Source organism: Colletotrichum graminicola (assembly GCF_000149035.1).
Source record: "Colletotrichum graminicola M1.001 genomic scaffold supercont1.31, whole genome shotgun sequence".
NCBI lineage: Eukaryota > Fungi > Ascomycota > Sordariomycetes > Glomerellales > Glomerellaceae > Colletotrichum > Colletotrichum graminicola.
The window spans coordinates 408,407-425,866 of record NW_007361035.1 but is presented as its reverse complement, the minus strand read 5'-3'; the positions used below and the strand labels follow the sequence as shown (position 1 = coordinate 425,866).

The 17,460-nt window shown below is 55.4% G+C and overlaps 6 protein-coding genes across 6 annotated transcripts; 3 read left to right on the top strand and 3 right to left on the bottom strand.

The window, feature by feature from the left end:
* Positions 1-826: 826 nt before the first annotated feature.
* Positions 827-2,691, bottom strand: GLRG_07522 (major facilitator superfamily transporter; the record flags this gene model as incomplete). Its single annotated transcript, XM_008098207.1, has 5 exons — positions 827-1,405; positions 1,456-2,047; positions 2,094-2,379; positions 2,432-2,457; positions 2,537-2,691. 5 exons carry the CDS (start codon positions 2,689-2,691, stop codon positions 827-829), a joined length of 1,638 nt encoding a protein of 545 aa, XP_008096398.1.
* A 2,977-nt stretch (positions 2,692-5,668) lies between these two features.
* On the top strand, positions 5,669-6,734 carry GLRG_07521 (C2H2 transcription factor; the record flags this gene model as incomplete). The annotated part of the gene is made up of 2 exons (XM_008098206.1): positions 5,669-6,132; positions 6,197-6,734. 2 exons carry the CDS (start codon positions 5,669-5,671, stop codon positions 6,732-6,734), a joined length of 1,002 nt encoding a protein of 333 aa, XP_008096397.1.
* Positions 6,735-8,173: 1,439 nt separating this feature from the next.
* GLRG_07520 (M protein repeat protein) lies at positions 8,174-9,946 on the bottom strand (the record flags this gene model as incomplete). Its single annotated transcript, XM_008098205.1, has 3 exons — positions 8,174-9,268; positions 9,335-9,835; positions 9,890-9,946. The coding sequence occupies 3 exons, from the start codon at positions 9,944-9,946 to the stop codon at positions 8,174-8,176; spliced, it is 1,653 nt and encodes a 550-aa protein (XP_008096396.1).
* A 1,216-nt stretch (positions 9,947-11,162) lies between these two features.
* Positions 11,163-12,166, top strand: GLRG_07519 (uncharacterized protein; the record flags this gene model as incomplete). The annotated part of the gene is made up of 2 exons (XM_008098204.1): positions 11,163-11,307; positions 11,433-12,166. 2 exons carry the CDS (start codon positions 11,163-11,165, stop codon positions 12,164-12,166), a joined length of 879 nt encoding a protein of 292 aa, XP_008096395.1.
* Positions 12,167-12,790: 624 nt separating this feature from the next.
* Positions 12,791-13,387, top strand: GLRG_07518 (uncharacterized protein; the record flags this gene model as incomplete). The annotated part of the gene is made up of 1 exon (XM_008098203.1): positions 12,791-13,387. One exon carries the CDS (start codon positions 12,791-12,793, stop codon positions 13,385-13,387), a length of 597 nt encoding a protein of 198 aa, XP_008096394.1.
* A 406-nt stretch (positions 13,388-13,793) lies between these two features.
* GLRG_07517 (transketolase) lies at positions 13,794-16,307 on the bottom strand (the record flags this gene model as incomplete). Its single annotated transcript, XM_008098202.1, has 6 exons — positions 13,794-13,910; positions 13,970-15,628; positions 15,688-15,772; positions 15,849-15,944; positions 16,008-16,054; positions 16,254-16,307. 6 exons carry the CDS (start codon positions 16,305-16,307, stop codon positions 13,794-13,796), a joined length of 2,058 nt encoding a protein of 685 aa, XP_008096393.1.
* Positions 16,308-17,460: the final 1,153 nt, after the last annotated feature.

Genomic DNA, 17,460 nt, shown 5'->3' with positions numbered 1-17,460 from the left:
CCAGTTGCCCCTCCCACTGCATGCGGCCACCAGGCTAGAAAGCTGGTGAGCCGTTAGGTAACATCGTATACCGAAGTCTAATTCGCAAGGCGCGCCCACGAGGCAAGACTAACGATAGCGTAGTAGCATTGTCGCTGTCGTTGCCTCGGTTCAACACGCAGTCCCAGCGATGGCGTAGCAGCACTTTCGCGGTCGAGTGGCGAATATCTCGAACAACAGCGTATCCAAACACGAATGGGTATCATCAAAATGCAAAACAGAAACGCAAAACTCCTCCGCCACCAACATCTCTGCTTGTTTCCAAGTCACCTCACATCATTCCTTTTTGTCCCCCCCTCCTCCCTCTCCCCATGAGGCGGGCGATCTGCGATAGCGCAAGGGCATTGTCGCTGGCCGCCACTTCTAGTCAAATACGCCGTTTCTCAGCAATGGCGTAGAAGCACTGTCGCGGTCGAGGTATCCAGTCTTGTTTGTCTGCCGCTCTTCGCCTGGCGGCGGCGTAAACGCGAGCCTTTCCTCGGACGAAACGCATATTCAAACCTTGAATGGGTATTTGCAGTAAGTTTTTATGATATTGTCAAAAAGATAAAAGGAGAAAAAAGGGGGAAAGAAAAAAAGAAAAAAAGAAAGAAAAAAGGGAAAAAAAGAAGAAAAAAAAGAAAGAAAAAAGAAGATATGCCAGGCAATGAATGGCATGGAGAAGATAATCGGCAGGTTGAACTGCTCATGAGTAGGACGTCGGATTAACTGTCGACTGGCTGTTGGATCCCCTGAAGTGTTGCTTTGCTTCAGTTGGTGGTCGGCCTAACGTCCGTTTGGAAGCTTTTCAGGCTTCCTGGCGTTGACGGTTCCGAGGGAGTAGCTTTCCGAAACCCCGTTCTCGGGCCTCACGTCTGGCGGCACCATCCTCAATCTCGGAGGACGAGTACGTGTCTGAGATCTTGTTCACGGGCTCGTTACCCAGGATTTTCAGCAAGAAGAACATGACGAAGCTGCTGAGAATGCTCAAGCAGAGGATGCCGATCATTGCGTAGTTGCTGCGACGGTACTGGTAACGGCCCTTGACAGCATCCTCTGGCCATCCCGTGTAAAGGGCGTAGGTAGTGACGATACTTCCGAGATTTCCAAGACCGGACACCAAGGCAGTAGCAGCCGCAACTCCAACCTCGCCATGGCGACGTTGAAAGATCTCATTCGTCCAAGTCATACAGTTGGGGACAGTTGGGCCCAGGCCAAATCCAACCATCAAAAGCCCGCCATATCGGGCCCATCCGTTGTCGAGGGCAAAAGTTACAACGAGCAGGCCAGTGATCTGGATGCACACAGCGGCCGAGAAGATGAAAGGTCGGTGACGGTGGAAGCGATCGGAAACTGGCATCACTAGTAGAATCGCAATCAGATCCATCTAGACCCGGTTAGCTGGCGCAAAAAGGAAGGGGCACGGGACGGACTCACGATCCAGATAGGGGCAAAGAGCAAGCTAATTTCAATGCTTGATGCCGTGGGAACTATGGAGCGAATGATGACGGACCCGTAAAGTTGAGTTCCGATACCGACGCCAACGACTCCGAAATACATAAAGGTTAGAGGCCAAAGACGCCAATCGATGAGAACCCTGACCAGATCTCCAAGGGTCCAGGGTCTAGGGTGGTAGACCCTACGAAGATCATGGTAGTGAATGACAGCGTCCTGGCCGGAGAGCGCTTCTGGAGTGTGTGGAAGCCATTTCAGCCAGATCGACCGTTGACGCTTCTGGCCAGGGGGGAGGGGACGGTCAGGAAGCCACCAAAGCAAAGAGAAACCAAGCACAACGGCGACCAGTCCGTAGATGAGGAACATCCAGCGGAAACCAACTAGGCCTCCAAGGCCATCCATGAGCTGAAAGCCTGCAGACACGAGACCAACGACGGCAGCCGAGAGCTGGGCAGCTGTAAAGTACATGCCGATTCTCTTGCCCGTCCGAGAGGGCGGGTAGAACAAGGTCAGGTAATAAGACATTCCCGGCCACATGCCTGCAATGACTACACCCAGCAAGAACCGAAGTAGCCTCAAACAGTCAGTTTCAGTCAATAATTGGCGTGCAAGAGACATACTTGACACTCCAGGCACTCTGAACGGCAGCGAAGCAGGTGCCAATGATGCCAGTCGCGATAACAATGCGAGCCATCCAGATTCGGGGGCTTAACTTGGCCATGACAAGATTTGAAGGACAGTCAAAGATGACATATGCCACGTAGAAGAGAGCCAACGCGGTTGAAGTATCCCGAGCCGTCAGACCGAGAACTGTCATCAAGTCATGGCCCTGTGCTGCGTTCATGGTCTGCGCGATACCGATGTTGGATCTGATAGCCGAGCAGACGAAGTAAAGACACCAAAAGGCTGCAACAACGTTAGAAGCTGAATTGCTTGATGAGTTGGATGATATCGTCACCTGGAATGATGCGAAGGTCGAGCTTCCTAAACATCGGTTAGCACTGGTGTGCCCGACAGCAGCCGCAGTAGCGATAGAAGACGGAAATTTGCGTAGAAGGCATACCTGTAGACCTTCTCGACCGTCTCGGCATCATATTCTTCCTCTTCCTGATGCGATGGACCAGCTGGAGTGGCAACACCCGATGAGGCAGCCGCAATGCTGAACTCATTGGGTTGCTTAGCATCGGCGACATGCGCCTCTCCATGTAGGGGGGTCATACTTGACTACGAAGCAATGGGGGTGCGTGCTACAAGTCTTTTTCTGGCCACTCTCACAGGAGGATGGGGAGATAAACGTCACTAATGGATATTGTTCCAGTGGGCTCGAACTTGAGTGTGCAGAGGAAGTAGCAACAGGCGTGAGATGTGCGTTGAGATGGACGATCAAGTGTGATGGGGGACCAATGTTCTGGACGAGTGGTAGATAAATCACGCGATGGGTTTAGTTTTATTTTGTAAAAAGCGTCACTTCGCACGCTTGGCTTCCTTGCTGATAGCGGGGCACCTCACGAATAGCGGCTAGAGGGCTTTTCCCAGGTCGTTCTTGCCTAGGTAGGTCGTGTCATTCCTCCGAGGGAGAGAGCGATGCACACTAGGGAGCTCCTGCCCAACAGAAAATGGCGCTCCACCCTCCCGTCTGTCGCTGTCATTTGTCCATGGCCGTGATGAAGCCCACATTTCCGCCTTTTAGCGACTCCGGACTCGGTCACTAGAGCGAGTCCACTTGTCACGCCGTCATATAATTATGTACCTACTTACGCACCAGTCCAAGGTCGAGAGGCACGCTCGACTAGTATGTATGTATGGCGAGTGGCTGGCGGGATGCTCAAAGACCACAAACGGCGCTCCAAGGAGTAAAGGTACACAACAGACATAGAGCCGGCTATATCCCTGAGCGATGATCAAACATCAAACAGAGCATGTCGCTTTCGGTGAGAATACAGCTTAGGTATTTGAGATATTTTATTGTCATGTTGTGGTGAGCCATGACGGAATTGACTACCTAGAGTTTTGGACCTTGTGGTAGTGGGGTATGTTTCTTAATAGTCGACGTCGCTTCAACCTCACAACCTCTTGCTTGTGATAATGGCTTAAGATCACACAGTATTGCCATTGCATTCTCATTCGTGAGCCGCAGCGCGTTCTTTATGCTTGTTTCTAACTTGCATCCATATGGTTGAGTGCCTGGCGGATGCCCTCAGCCGCCGTCAACTTAAGGCATCAAAAAGTCTGCCTCAGAACTGAGGGCAGAGGCTGATCTCCTTCCCCTTCTCCTCACCGCGACCCCACTCACAGTCTCATATCCTGTCACCAGCTCGAGCTTCTCTCCTTGTTTCTTGTTTATCGTGTGCCAATTGTACATGCTATTCAGACTTCATTACACTGGGCTTTCCCTGGCTCTGCCGTTGGCCCCCGAGCTCTTGTCTTCAACCTGTTGTATCACTTTGTGCATCATTGTCAGGCCAGCTGCCTGTTCGACCCCCCTCTCGAGCTGCCTTGCTGTTATGCCGTCAGATACCACTGCGGTGCACAATTGCCTCGATGCGGACTCCCGTATCCAGCAGCCATCCCCGTAGCCAACTACCTCCCCGAAAGAGCTCTAGACGATCCACCTTGAAGGAGTCCGGACCCCCGTCAGCGCGGGGTTGCCCTACACACTGCCCTCCTCGCAGCTCCATCACGATACCCAACTCAGTCACCGGCCAAGGTAACGAATAGGCACCCATCTTCTCGGCTAGTGGCCGACCAACAGCAACAGCTTCTGGCAACCCAACCCAGTGGTACGCGAACTGCGAGAGGGTGACAACCTGGGTCCCAAAGAGGGAGGTGGTGTGAACCGCTTCCTATCCTTCACGTCACATGCAGGGCCAAGACGCGCAAGTGCGAAAGGATATCATCGTACGGTTAGTGAATCACTGTAGGTAAGCTCACGATGAGATCCAATAGCAAGTGCCAGCCGTCTGGCTGTGTAGGTCCTCACGAAACCTGCTTCCTTGCGTGGATTACATTACCACTTGTAACACGCCTCATATCTGAAGGCCTGCCGATGCCTATGGAGGATTTGCATATTCCGCTTGGAATTTCGAAGGAAACCACTTACACCAGTCAAAACGCCCGCCGGGTCCTTGGTTGTCACCGAGAGCCATCAGTACGCCTACCATCATCGGCGCAGCCAACAGCTGGTGAGGCTCCCATGACTGACCCCGTCAGACAGCATCATTGCAGCTGTGAACATCTACATTGGCCCGCGCCATGCTCGATTGCGACTGCATATCTCTAGAGATTACCAATCATAGGAATCAGGAATGTCCATATCTATAAGAGACTCCCGTAAGCAGGTGAGTCCCTCTCCAACGCCTTCTTGCAGACTTGGGCTAAACCACGAAGCCATTGCTCATCAGAATACACATACCTATCACGGGACTAACCCAGCTCCGGGAAGCCAGGCGCAGACCCCTGTAATGACATGGCAGCCTTGAGGCCAACCGTGTTGCCGCTGTGACTCAGCGATACTAGGCATCGCCATCACCATCGCTGAAGAACCAAGTCATACGCCGTCTGCCGCCTAAAATCCAAAGGGGCCCACAACCGTATAATTATCCACCTGCCGCTCGAGGTAAGAGTTACCTACCAAATCGCCTTTATTTGCAGTGCATCAATGTTGATTCATCAGCAGCTGATAGTTGTTCTTTGAGAGTGAGTGGGTTCCCTCACATGATTCCAGCCTCTGCCTTCTGCTGTCCTGCGCCACAACGAGTACGAGAAGTGGGCCTATGTGGCAGAGTGGCGAGTAAGGATCACGTGGCAAGTTTTGGAGCTGATTAATTATTCTGTGGCTGAAGCCACCCGTAGCTTCCACAACTTCCGCTCAAATTTTCCAGCCGGAATTTTCAGGCCAAATCGACTTTTTGTGCCTTTGTAGCAGCATCAGAAGCTCATCGCAAGTCGCAAGCTTGACAAGTACGCGTTCTCGAGTACGAAGAGGTGCAACCGCAATTGCAGCACACCCAAACTGCAACTTTCCCACCCCCCCTTCCTTCTCTTTATCCATCGTCATCTTCGGTCTTGATTGCGGATTCCCGCGGAAGACGTGGAAGACGCGACTTTTCTTTCTCCCCGCCGGTCACGACATCCTCCGGCCATCATTTCTCATCCGTAGCAAGCTTCATCTGGTATCCACTACGTCGCATCCATGATGAGCGTCGTCTACGAACCCCGGAACTTCATGCACGATGGGTCCTACCCTCCGATCGGTGACCCGGATCACGACCACAATGTCGACCCGACAGGGCAGTACCAAGCAACCGACGTTCCCGACCTGGCTTCCTACAACCCGACAGCTTCCATGCTCGGAGACGACCGGTCTCTGATGCCGGAGGGTCTTGACGATGGTTCTGTAGGCGTCCCTGATGCAACGCGACTCGATCTCTCCGCTCCCCCGACACTTGCGTCTCTTCCCTCGCAACTTCCTCCTGCGCTACCCGAGCCTCTGCCGTCAAACAATAAGGACGACGGCGAAGCCTCGACTCCTTCTTCGAGGGTCAAGTGCATACCCAAACCTGAGCGCGAGGTTACGAAACAGGCGGACGGAAAGTTTTACTGCACCTTTCCGGGATGCACAGAAGAGACGCAGGTCTTCACACGGAAGTGCGAATGGAGGTGAGTTCTGCGCACCTGAAACCTTACCACTCCAGGATTATGCTAATCATTCTCTCCTTGCCAGCAAGCACATGGACAAGCATGAGCGACCCTACCGATGCGCTGCCGAAGGCTGTGAAAAGCTCCCAGGCTTCACCTACTCTGGCGGTCTCCTCCGCCACGAGCGCGAGGTACACGGCAAGCACGGCGGTCCTAAGAACACAGTGAACTGCCCGCATCCGAACTGCAAGCGCCACACAGGCAAGGGCTTTTCGCGCCAGGAGAACCTCAACGAGCACCTACGGCGAGTACATACGAGTGATGGATCTAGCACGGTTCAGGAGGACATCCAGACAGGCAGCGACGGCGACAGCGAGAAGGCCGGCATCTTCGGCGCAGGGAACAAGCGGAAGCGCTCGAGAAAGAGCTCCGACGCCGGGCTGGACGAGCTGCGCGAGGAGATCAAGCGTGTGCGTCAGGAGAATGAGGAGCTTCGCCAACAGCTTGACAGACAGGGTCAGCACAGCTTTGCCATGATGACGCAGATTGCGGAGCTGCAAGATGCGTTACGCACGAATCTCGACGGCACCGGCCTGGGCGCTCCCACCGCCACGATGTTGTGACAATCAGAATCAACGCCTGCGCCTCTGCCCGAAAGCGACAGCTTTCTACCGAACTTCCCGTTAAGGCGCTACAATAACATCTCACCCTAGACTTCTGGCGGCCGCGACGACTCGCTCCAGGCTGCCACATTCCTCCGTGCGCCTCTGGCACACACATGCACCCGCACCCCCCCCCCGACACACACACACACACACACACACCCGATACCACCCATCACACCACGTACACAACATCCTTACGAAACACGCATCAATGAGGCGTTCCCGGGGCCAGAAGTGCTTTTCATGATCCATACCTCCTCTTTATTTCTCTTTTCTGGGCGAATGGTCACATGCCCGTGTACAGTCTGGCGATGTGGGTAAATCTACGAGAGAGGGAACAGGCGTTTACCACGGCATTATTCGAGGTTCATTTTCATTTCCACAGTGGCGAAGCAGAGAACGATGACGACTGTTTTCTTGATATCCCCCTCCTCATGCTCGCTCCCCTTTTCTCAATGGTCCCTTCTTCTTTTTGCGAAGCAACAAGCAAAATCAAATTGGGGATATGAAAAAAGAGGGAGGAAAAAGAGAAATACCACACTTTCTCCAGTTTCTTTTTATGGCAACAGCGGCAAACGGTAGATTGTACATTTTCATTTCCCCTCCCCCTTATCACCTCAACTCATGGCCCCTTTGCCGTAAACACAAATTTGTAATTCTATTGCCAATGTATTCTGTCCGGCCTTTTATTGTAGTAACATAGAATCGGAGACAAACTTTATTTTTTTCATGAAGATGAAGAAAAAAAAAAGATGATTCTCCACCCCATAGATCAATGACACTCCTCTTCTCATTACACTCTAAACAGCAAACGTGCTTTCCCACATTCGTCATGCAACGTTCAAGACAGAAACCAGTGCTTCAATTTCTTCTTCCATTTTTTTGGTACTGAACAACCTTGTTCCAATACTTCGTGCTTCGCTGAGGCTTTCCCCCCCCCCCCCCCCCCAAACCTTTGGGGTGAGGCGAAGGGAGTGACGTACCCCCTTCCGGGTGCTTTACGCGTCCCTGTGTACGCGTCGTCACATGTGGCCTTTTCTTTTTTGCCTGAGGCAAGAGGCTTCCGCTCTCTTGTGACCAGGGGGGGTGGATAGCGATGCACAACTGAAGATCAGTACCAGCGGCAAAACGGGGCGAGCGGCCTGTTCGACTTTCTGGGTGTGAATGGGTGGGCCGTGGTGTCTCATGGGTAAGAGGCAATGCAGCAGGGCATCGCGCTCATCAGCTAGGAATCTCGACGTTTTTCTGTCTGGATATCGGCCTCGGTCTACCTGTATTGTACATGGTTTTGCTAGAAACCCGCGGGTGTAGATATGCTTCGTTTAGAAAGCTCCGGTCTATCGGTCAGTCACATGTCGCGTTGCTAGTCTCCAGTTTCTAGAGACGCATCCATACGTCTAGACCTCAAACACCTCGCCGATGCCTTCGGAGCCGCCCCGCCGGCTCTCGACAAGGTCCAGCCTCCATCCTTCCCAGTTCTTGAGCGTGCGCTTGATTTCCTTGATGCGCTCGAGGCGCTTCTTGGCATCCTCCTCCTGTGCGCGGCGGAACGCGTCCTCGTCAAAGTCCATGTCGTCGTCCTCGAGCAGATCGTCGTCGGCGGTGCCGGTGAGAGCGTTGATGCCGCTTTGGAAGAGGTCGCCAATGCCTCCGGCTTGCTTCCTCTGCGCGGACGGCGAGTTTCCGCGGCTGCCGCCGAGGTCGACGTTCTCAAAACTGGGGCTGTTGAGCTCGCGGCGCTTCTCCTGCCAGTGTCCATGGCGGAGCTCGTAGACTTCGGCCTCTAGTTCGCGGACCTTCTTCTCGAGGCGTAGGCGCTCCTCGTTCTCGAGCTCATCAACACCGTCGTCATCTAGGCCGCCACCCCCTTCAGTGGACTTGCGGCTCCGTAGTCTCGTGTTCTCGCTCTCTAGGCTCTCAACCCGCGCCTTGAGCTCACTAACTTCCTTCTCGGCGCGTTCCTTCTCCTTGCGTAGTGTCTGCGTCCGCGAGTCTTGCTCTTTGTGTAGCGTCGTCAACGTCGCGACCTTCTTCTCTAGGCCATCGGCCTTCTTCTCCGCTTCTAGCCTCGCATCGATGGATGCTGCGAGTTCGTGCTCCAGACTGCGAAGCTTAGTCTCTGCACTTGTGCGCTCGCTGCCCTCACGAACGGCCTTTTCTACCGTCCGGTCGAGATTCTTCCGTAGGTCGGTGAGTTCTTGCTGTGCCTTGGTGGCTGCCTTCTCAGACCGTGCAAGCTTCTCTTCCAAAGCCGCAATTTGTTCGCGCTCGGAGGATGTGCCGCTGGCTTGGCGCTCGACCTGGGCGCGAAGTTTTGAGATCTCGGTTTCCATTGATTCAATCGTCGCCGTTTTCGAAGCCAGTTGGGCCTCCAGCTCGGCTGGGGGTGATGACATCGAGACCGATGGTGAAGAGCCATGGCGAGCGCCTGAGCGGGAGGCTTGTTGCTGAAGCTGAGAGTTCTGGCGCTGGAGAGCCTCGATTTCAGATTTCTGTTATCGACTTGTTAGCGACTTGGTCAGGCACTCTTGGGTGGTCAGAATCATAGTAATGCTCACCAGCTTTTCAACTTGGCCGTCTGACCCGCCCTTGCCTTCGCCCTCTGCCTCGCGCAAATCGGCAAGCTCCTCTTCGGCCTTCTTCCATCTCTTCTCTGAGTCTGTAGATTCCTTGGCGAGGCGCTTGTTCTCCTTCTCGAGCTCTTCTATGCGAGCGACATGCTTGCGGTAGATGTCGGTGGCAGTCTCTCCCTCCGGGCCTTGGGCTCCGGGTGAAAGGGGACCACTGCCCGCGGATACGGACCCTTGCCTGAAGGAGGCAGATCGAAGCTTAGACTGTTCGGCCCGAGATGGCTGCTCTGCGACTGTCTCCGTCGCATTTTTCTCGTCCTCCTTCGTCTCTTCGTTAGTTGCCTCGGGCTCGGGTTCGGCCGGAGTTGCTGGCCCAAATTCGGATTCTTTTTCTTTGGGAGTGCTGGGTTCCGCGGCCGTCGCTTCGGCCTTCTCCTTCTTGGATGATTCGCCTGCTTTCTTTGTCTTCTTCTTCTTCATCTCTTCCACCTGACGGGCTGTGAGCGATGTAAAAGCAATCGCATGCTACCAAGGGAGGCTCACTCTCTTCCTAGCCGCGGCCAGCTTCTCGGCTTTGGCTTTGTCCTCGGCGTCGGCCATTGTGGATGTCTGAATGTAGTTGGTTCTCGACTTGCTGATGGGTCAATTTGAGGTTAGGTCGTGGTAGTAGCTGCGATGGGGTGGATGTCGTCGCCGTCGTCGTTAGGGGTTTCGTGGTGGAATTTCAAGAGGTCGCGAATTGAATGTTCCGGATATGACCTGCAGGAGCTTGCTTCAGCTTAGCTGTCCACTCGCGAGGAACAAGCCACATTCCACTGCCTGTGAAAGCGTGGTGTCTCTGGTGGGCAGGGGGGGGGGGGCTTCCCCCAATGATGAACGCAGGCGCACGCCTTACTCGGCATCGGGGACGCTCGGCTTACAGGGAACAACCCCCTCTTATCTGACGAACACCCTCACTATGTACACCTACACACGACAACTCCATCACAAATAACGCTGTATGATAGGGAGGCTGGCCCTTCAAAGTCTCATCACTGATGTGCTACCAACGTATTTTTAGTGTGGTTAACCGACGATTTGACAGCTCGGATATTGACCTTGGGTACATTTATTGCTCTACCTGGGACTTCTTGCCGCCATTCTGTGCGTAGATACCTTGGCTGACAACTCCAATACAACGATCTGATCACGACACTCGTCGAATGAGACCAGGTTGTTGTCTGTGACGATGAGTGTGAAGACCTCTACAGCACGCGCGGGCTTGCTGACGGCCGGCTGGATCGCGCCCTCCCCTGCACTTCCTCAGGCCCACTTGACCATCTCCTATGCGTTGGCGCCTTACGTCCTATCCCCAGCGTTCTAAACCCCCCAACCGCTCCAACCGCTCCAACCTTCTTCTTGGGCACAAGGGCACAAGGTGATTGGCAACTTCGCTGTTGTTTTATCTGTGTCGATGCCCAGTTGGCGCCAGTCCCGCGCTCGAACTGAATGCGGCACGCGCATCCGGGCCTCCAATGACAAGGGGACCTCTCTATCTACCTGCCTGCGCGGGATGCAATAGACTAGGGGAGGGGGAAGGGGACTTTGCTCCGTCGTTTGTCAGGACGCCCGCCCTGCCGCCCTCGGGGGGTCGTCTTACCTCATTTAGGATGATAGGGGAGCTGCCGCAGCAACAAATAAACAGTGGCACCTTTTTATGCGACTCGGGCATCAGACTCTAGGAAGCCGACTCAGTCGTTTGAGAGATGCTCTCCTTTAACACCACCCAATCTCCCGGCGCGCGCTGGAGGAGGAAACGAGGACGGTGGTAGGCGTCATGGGGCAGTGCGTCTCGAGCGGCTCCGCCAGCGCCAACAGCAGCGGCACTCTCGATAAACCAAACTCCCGCTGCCAGGCCCCCGGTTGCCAGAAGGCTTGCGATCCGGGGTCCAGGTCGCGATACTGCGCTCAGCACGCTGTGTGTAGGCGGCAGGGATGTGCGAGGCCGCGACACCGCAAGGGCCCATATTGTCAAGAACATTTACGTGAGTGTCCCGCTGGCCGTCTCCATCCGAGGACGTACGTTTTTCTCTGACCCCAGGACCAGATACGTGTCGGGTATCCAAGTGTTCCAACGAGCAGGTCAGGGTTCACGATGCCCGCTTCACCAATCGTCTCTGCTGGGACCACCAGCCCGCTGAGGTCCGCGAAGCTTGGTTCAACGGTACCCTATTCCCAGAATGTGGAACCGCTGGGGCGGACGCGACCGATTACCAGCAGCAACGCACTCGGCGGCGTCGTTCGCGCCAGAAACCCAATCCCACAGTGGCGGAAGTCGCTCCAGTACCGGTATATGAACCGCCGGTGTACGTTTCCCGAGCCTCCTCGCACGACTCAGATAATGATGACGCCGCCCGTGACGTTGGCCACCAACTATCTACGATAGGAGAAGAAGCCGAGGTTGCGTCCCCGCCAACAAGGGAACCACGAGCTCCTCGCCCGGAAACAGCGCCAGGGACGCCGACCGCGCGTCGCAGTCAAAAGACGGTCCATTTCGCCGAGCCTCCTCCTCGGGCCTCCTCTCCAGAGAAGCACCAGGTTGTGGCGGTGGACGTCTGGACGGCCGCTGACCCCGCCCCCTCTACTTCGGAAACCCGTCTTCGGTCTTCCCGCCACTTGCGCAGCATTGACGGCCGGCACGGAACCCGCTCGTCGCCCAAGACCTCGGGCAGCGCTGTCGGCCCTGTCACGCGTAACCGCGAGAAGCGTAGGAGCACCGGCAGCGTCCCCAACAAGCCAGCCGACGCCAAGCGGGCGCCGAGATCAAGGTCCAGGCCTTGAAGATAACACTGTAAACATTGCCATAGGACTAAGCTCCGACATTGCGTTACGTGAGCACCTGACCCGTGTCCGGCCCGATTGCTCAACTTTTGTCCATCGTCATTCGCCTTTCCGACCCATTCTATCGCGCAGTTATGCAGAAAGCCCTGTACCTCTCTGCGTGTGGGGGTCACGGACGCAGGAGCACACGCCGCAAGAGAGTGTCTTAGAGGTGGTAGGTCCATTGTGGTATCCCTCAACAGCGGTATAGAGGGCTCCACCCTTCGTAGTCGGCTACGGTATTTGGCGGGGTAATGGCGGGGTACGGGCACAAACTAAGCGCTACAACATACCTACCTATGTACGCTACCTCTTGGATGAACCTCCACGGATGTAGCCCGTACCTAACCGCACCTCTCTCACAAGAGCCTCCCCCAAATCCTTTCCTTTCCTCCTTAGACATCGATCTCGTAACAATCTGCTTGCCAGTATATCATCCCTTGTCGTCAATATTCTCTTGGCAATTGTCGCAATCGTCTGCCCTTCACGCAGGAAACCTTCAAGATCAGCAAATCCACGCACCAAACCCACAGCAACCCCGCGCCAGCCGTCGCAGACTCCTGCCCAACAGACAACACACACAAAATGGCCTCCCTCCCCTCCCAGCACCCGTCGCTGGCCCTTCACCTGACGGACCGCGCCCTCAACCCGATTTTGACATCGGCGCGCTCCCAGCCCCAGCTCGAGGCCCTCAGCTCCCTGACCACAACCGCCCTGACCGCCCACGCCGCCGCGAACCGCTTCTCCCTCGGCCCCGCCCAGCGCATCATTGTCGAACACGGCCCCGGCAGCCCCGTCGTCCTGGCCTCCTTCCTGAACGGCGCCGACGCCCTGCCGAACGGCGGAGAGGCTTCCGCCGCCGCCGCCACTGCCAACAACCGTGCCTCCTCCTCGGCCCCCTCGAGGCTCGTGTCGTCGGGCGTCGCGGCCGGTACCACCTCGACAGCGGTGTCGTCCGCCGCGGCGTCGGCAAGGATGGGCGCGATACCCGACCTAGGAAAGTCGGGCGAGGACTCGGGGAGCGCGGCGCCCATGCTGGTCGGCGTCGTGGCCGCAGCGACCGGCGAGGAGGCCATGGAAGCGCGCCGCGCTGCCGGCAGGCTTGAGAGGGTGGGCAGGGAATTTCAGTACGAATGGGCCGCTGAAGAAGGCGCAGGCGACGCGCTCGGTGATGGCCAGTGATAATACGCATGGAGATACAGGGCGCCTAGGTTCGAAATGTGCTACCTCGGTCCGCAGCCAAAAGTAGCTTCGGATCGCAAGAGAGCAGGCACAACGCGTCAGTAGATGGGCAGTTTACGATGGGGAAAATTTGGCGAGACCGTTACTTGGAAGAGTAGACGGCCAGCGTTCTGATTTTTTTTCTTTCATGACACGAGCTATGAGATTATGGCCATGGCAGGATTCATCATGAAAGCCACCAGGCTGCAGGATAGGCGTACAGGCAAGCGCATTTGCGTTAATCATAATCTTTTGAATTTAACGGTCCTCTATATACCGAGTTCATTTTCTCCCGTAAACGTCCGTCATCGCGTTAAAAAAAGAACAGTCGCCAATTAAACAAATTCTATCCATGGATATAGCCGCTTTAAATGATCTGCTGGAAAGCACGGTTGATAGGAGAGCGGACGTTGGGGACGTCCTTCCAGAAGTCGACAGTGGCGACCGCGCGCTTGGCAATGCCCTCGGGGGTGAACTCGAACTTCTGTGAAAGTTGTTAGTAAATATTGTTGCATAGTACGTGCGAAACTGTGTAAAACTTGCCTTGTAGACGTCCTTGTAAGCACCAGAGGCACCGAAGCGGTTGATACCGAATTGTTCGTGAGAGTATCTCTCCCAGCCGAGAGTGCTCATGACCTCAACGGACATGATGGGCTTGCCGTCGGGAAGTACGGACAGCTTGTAGTCCTTGGGCTGAGAGTCGAAGACCTCCGTGCAGGGCATGGAGACAACACGGGCAGTGATGTTGTGCTTCTCCTTGAGGTACTTGACAGCGTCGATGCAGATGCAGACCTCAGAACCAGTCGAGACGAGGGTGATGTCGGCGTTGTCGGCCTCGTGCAAGACGTAGCCACCCTTGATGGCCTTCTCGATGACGGAGCCCTCAAGCTGGGGCAAGTTCTGGCGAGAGAGGGCAATGATGCTAGGGGTGTGCTTGGAGGTCAGGGCAACGTAGTAAGCGGCGCTGGTCTCGTTACCGTCGGCAGGGCGCCAGACCATGTTGTTGGGGAGAGCACGGAAGTGGGCGAGAGTCTCGATAGGCTGGTGGGTGGGGCCGTCCTCACCAAGACCGATGGAGTCGTGGGTGGCAACCCAGAGGGTGCGGACCTGAGACAGGGCAGAGAGACGGACGGAACCGGCAGCGTAAGAGACGAAGTTGAGGAAGGTACCGCCGTAGGGCAGAATGGTTCCGTAGGCGGCGAGACCGTTCATGATGGCACCCATACCGTGCTCACGGACACCGTAGCGGATATAGCGGCCAGAGTAGTCACCGAGGCCAGTGGCGGGGGCCTGGAAGTCGACGGCCTCCTTCCAGCGGGTCAGGTTGGAGCCCGTCAAGTCAGCAGAACCACCGACCAGTTCGGGGACGACCTGGTGGATCTTCTGGAGGACAGTCTCGGAAAGCTTGCGGGAAGCAATGGCGGGGTCGTTGGGGGTATAGACGGGGAGAGACTTCTCCCAGCCCTCGGGGAGGTCGCCCTTGAGACGGCGGGAGAGGTCCTTGGCCTCATCGGGGTACTTCTCGGAGTACTTGGCGAAGAGCTTGTTCCACTCCTGCTCAGCAGCAGCACCCTCAGCGGCGTGCTTGTTGTACAAGTCGTAGACCTCCTGGGGAACAACGAAAGACTGCTCAGGGTTGAAGCCAAACTTCTCCTTGAGCTGCTTAATGTCGTCGGCCTTGAGGGGAGAGCCGTGGACACCGTGGGTGCCCTGCTGGAGGGAGCCGAAACCGATGGTGGTTCTCAGCTTGATGAGAGTGGGCTTGTCCTTGGACTTCTGGGCCTGGGCGATAGCCTTCTCGATGGAGTCGAGGTCGTTGTCACCGTCATCAACGACGAGAACCTCCCAGCCGAAAGATTCGTATCTCTTGACAACATCCTCAGTGAAGGCCACGTTGGTGTCACCGTCGATGGAGATGTGGTTGTCGTCGTAGATGGCAATCAAGTTGCCGAGCTGGAGGTGACCAGCCAGGGAAGAGGCCTCGCCGGAGACACCCTCCATCAAGCAACCGTCACCGAGGAAGCAGTAGGTGTAGTTGTCGGACAGGTTAAAGCCGTCCTTGTTGAAGACGGCAGCGGTGTGAGCCTGGGCAATGGCCAGACCAACAGCGTTGGAGATACCCTGGCCAAGCGGGCCGGTGGTGACCTCAATACCAGGGGTGTCGTGAGCCTCGGGGTGACCGGGGGTAATGCTGTCGACCGTCTTTCGGTGATGTCAGCAATTGGTGGTTTGGTCGACTCATCGAAAGAAGAAAAACTTACGCGGAACTTTTTCAGGTCGTCGATGGTGACGCCGTAACCGAAGAGGTGGAGGAGAGCATACTGAAGCATGCAGCCGTGGCCGTTGCTAAGGAGAATATGTCAGCTTCTGACTGGGGGGGAGTAGTTGGATGCTCTTTGGACGAGGATATGCTTAAACATACGAGAGGACGAAGCGGTCACGGTTCAACCACTTGGGGTTCTTGGGGTTGAACTTCATGAACTTGTCGAACAGAACGTGGGCGACCGGCGCCATACCCCTGTAAGATCGATTGGTGAGCGTTGTGATCCAAATTTCTCACGAATCGCGCGGGAATACGTACATGGGCGCACCGGGGTGGCCGGAATTGCTGTTGAAGGTGGCATCGACCTAGAAAGCAAGGTCGTCAGCGAGCTGCAAATCTTGGGGTGTTTGAACGCCCGCGTTGACGAAAGCTCGTCGACGAAGCTTATGACGAGCTGTTTTCGCCCTCCCACGCGGTTGGCAGTGATGCCAGTGGCGGGGTAGCCAACAATGGCCTCAACGAACGTAGGCGGGGTAAAAAATCTGGCGGAGTGGTGAAACTCACAGCGAGCAGGCGGATCGTGTTGATCGCCTTCCAGTCTTGTTCGGTGTAACCCATGATGTCTGATTTTCTTCCAAGTTTTTTATGTAAGTGAAGAACTCGGTCAAGAGGAAGAAGGGAAATGGAATGGTGGGAGGAGGGGAGGTTTTAAAAGAGCAATCGGTTGGGAAAAGCGTAGATCAAATAGGAAGGGACGGGGACTAGTGGTGGTAATCGTGTGTGCGTAGCGTGCCAGGAGGTAATTATTGAGCATCTGGTGGGGACCTGACGTGGGAGAGGACAGGGACCTGAGGGACATGGAGGGGGACGTGGGGTGGAGGGGTGGCGGGGCAGCCAGCACGCCCAGCAACGACCATGACCGACCAGACCAGACCGACGCCCGTCGCCGCTGCCGCTGGATTCACTCACAAAACCCATCGACCGCAACACACAATTCACAATTCACAATGCATCACCCAGCGAGGCAAGGTATGGTCCAATGCTGCACCAGGAGGGGTGCGGGGCGTTGTCATGGAACAACTCATGGTGAACTTTGGACCAAGACGCCATCCACAAGGCTCTTTCCTCCACTCCTACACGGTGGCAGTACGGAGTACTGTAGACATGAATTGGGGCCAGCCGCGAACTGTTACTGATGGGGATGTAGCATGTACCCCGATGTAGCTTCGTGGTCTCTGGGCCGTAGCATTGCCAACGGGCAATAGCCGCCTTGACAGGGAATTGATTCCATAGCAAGAGCATGCTTCGAGGCCAAGACGGAATAAACAGCTACGAAAAAAAAAAAAAAAAAAGGAGAAAAAGATCAAGTCACGCAAAGTCACCCTTTCTTTCAAGAACCTGATCCATCTTCACATGAAGTGGGGAGAGGAGGGCCTTCTTCTTCTGGTCGCCGCATCTCCAGTTTTCGGCTTCGGCAAAATAGGACAAGAGGGACCAAACCTCCAGCTAGTCTCAACAACCTCGTCGTCTCGGCAGAAACAACACTGTGGGCTGATTTGCGTCGGCTTGTCCCCTTTGGCCCCTCCCGCTACCCAGTTGCTTGTCCTCCTCATCCTACTTCCGTCCGCAGCCTATTTTTCTCCTCGGAAGGCAAGGAAAAGTTAAAAAAAAAAAAGAAGAAAAAAAAAAGGGAAAAGTCCATCCGGGACCTTCAACTCCCACTGCTTTCTCTCTGCTTCTGTACCGCCACGTACCGTCTTCGGGGCGATAG